We start from the raw sequence: 1,682 nt of genomic DNA on the forward strand, positions 1-1,682 counted from the left end.
CCCTGTCCCCTCACAGTCCCCCTTTCTGTAACCAATCCTCCCAACCCTCCTCCATTCCCCCCACTCTCTCCTCCCCTCCCCCTCCCCCTTTAACCCCACGGGGTGGGGAACCTGCTGGAAAAGCTCCAATCTGCAGCTAAACTCGTCGAAGCTCTCAAACTCCAGCGTTCCAAACATGTTGAGAAACTGCTGCGTGGTGTCGAGTGAATTCATGCCTCAGAATCAATTACAATAACTGAATGATTTATATTTGTGAATATTTGGGGTATCCGGTGGCGAGTGACAAGAGGAGAATTGATTTAAATTCTCCAGAACCTGAGGGAACCAGCCTGGGAATATTTTCAAATTGCCGAATATAACCGATCACTTCCTCACTGCGCATGTGCGGCTCCGAATGTGCATTACGTCGTCGACAATATGCGGTGACGTCTGGAAGTGACCGCGCGTGCGCAGTACCGTCTGCCCGCCTCCCCGATACGTAGGGTTGAGTGTAGGGGTGTGTGTGACGCAGGGTCGTAGGAGCAGGTGAATCGACGTTTCGGGCATAAGCCCTTCATTAGGAATGAGGCCTGTGGGTTGGGAGATAAATGGGAGAGGGGGGGTGGAGCTGGGAAGGTAGCTGAGGGTGCGATAGGTAGACGGAGGTGGGGGTAAAGGTGATAGGTCGGAGAGGAGGGCGGTGATAGGTGGGCAGGAAGATGGACAGGTGGGACCGGTCATCAGGGCGGTACCAAGATCTGGGGTAAGGTGGGGGGAGGGGAGATGTGGAAACTGGTGAAATACACATTGATCCCGCGGGATTGGAGGGTTCCGAGGCGTTCTTCCTCAGGCGTCAGGTCCTCCATTGCCAGACCCTAAGCACAGGATGCCTGGAGGAGGAACGCCTTATCTTTCCCCCACCTTACCCCAGATCTTGGCACCTCCCTCATGACCTGTCCATCTTCCTTCCCACCTATTAGCTCCGCCCTCCTCTCCGACCTATCGCCATTACCCCCACCAGCGTCTCTCAGCTACCTTCCCCTCACAGCCTCATTCCTGATGAACGGCTGTCGACTCCCGGATACACAGGGCCCGCTCCCGGAGTCACCTGATCCCCCGCAGACCCGTACCACAGCCCCGCCCCGAGCGTCACCATCCCTGCGGGCCCGCCCCCGGAGTCAACAGCCCCGCCCCTTAGGTAAGTAACCCCGCCCCCGGGGTCACCAGCCTTGGGCCCCCACCCCAGTCACCGCTTCCGGACCCGCCCCGGATGTGGGGCCTGTTAGGTCAAGCTTGGGGTGGGCGGGAACTGAGACTCGGGCGGTGGCGGACCGGGACAGGCCCATCGATGAGGAGTCCGCAGCGACTCCCAGAGCCCCTGAACGGTTGGGCCGAGCCGGGAAGCTCATGGGCAAGCGGCCTGCTGCCCTGCCTCAGGAAGGCGGCTGTGGCGGCGGCGCATATCAGCGCGATCGGACTGAGCGTGTACCTGGGGCTGCTGAGCCGGCTAGGGACCAGTGAGTACCCGGGAGGGCGAGCCCGCACCCCCCTCCCACCCCCGTCTCGCGCGCGCAACCCGTCTCGCGCGCGCACCCCCCCTCCCACCCCCGTCTCGCGCGCGTGCCCCCTCCCACCCCCGTCTCGCGCGCACCCCCCTCCCACCCCCGTCTCGCGCGCGCACCCCCCTCCCACCCCCGTCTCGC

General features: G+C 62.2%; 2 protein-coding genes across 5 annotated transcripts in view; one reads left to right on the forward strand and one right to left on the reverse strand.

Annotated features, from left to right (window-relative positions):
• The window catches only part of LOC122563022, a 4,549-nt gene extending 4,132 nt beyond the window's left edge, over window positions 1–417 (reverse strand). Inside the window, exon 1 of one of the 2 annotated variants that reach the window (XM_043716330.1) lies at window positions 376–417. In XM_043716330.1, the coding sequence (XP_043572265.1) occupies window positions 376–402 (27 nt within the window). In that variant the 5' untranslated portion in view covers window positions 403–417. Of the gene's footprint in view, window positions 1–111 lie in introns of both variants that reach the window. The other variant, XM_043716329.1, reaches the window with a different exon arrangement.
• A 59-nt stretch (window positions 418–476) lies between these two features.
• Window positions 477–1,682, forward strand: part of LOC122563023 (probable transmembrane reductase CYB561D1) — a 12,259-nt gene continuing 11,053 nt past the window's right edge. The window contains exon 1 of one of the 3 annotated variants that reach the window (XM_043716333.1): window positions 477–525. Coding sequence is in view for 2 of the 3 variants with exons in the window: in XM_043716331.1 (XP_043572266.1) it covers window positions 1,250–1,496 (247 nt within the window). In the remaining variant the exon portion in view is untranslated. The other 2 variants (XM_043716332.1, XM_043716331.1) reach the window with 2 other exon arrangements.

This window comes from Chiloscyllium plagiosum, chromosome 26, assembly GCF_004010195.1.
Source record: "Chiloscyllium plagiosum isolate BGI_BamShark_2017 chromosome 26, ASM401019v2, whole genome shotgun sequence".
NCBI classification, from domain to species: Eukaryota; Metazoa; Chordata; class Chondrichthyes; order Orectolobiformes; family Hemiscylliidae; genus Chiloscyllium; species Chiloscyllium plagiosum.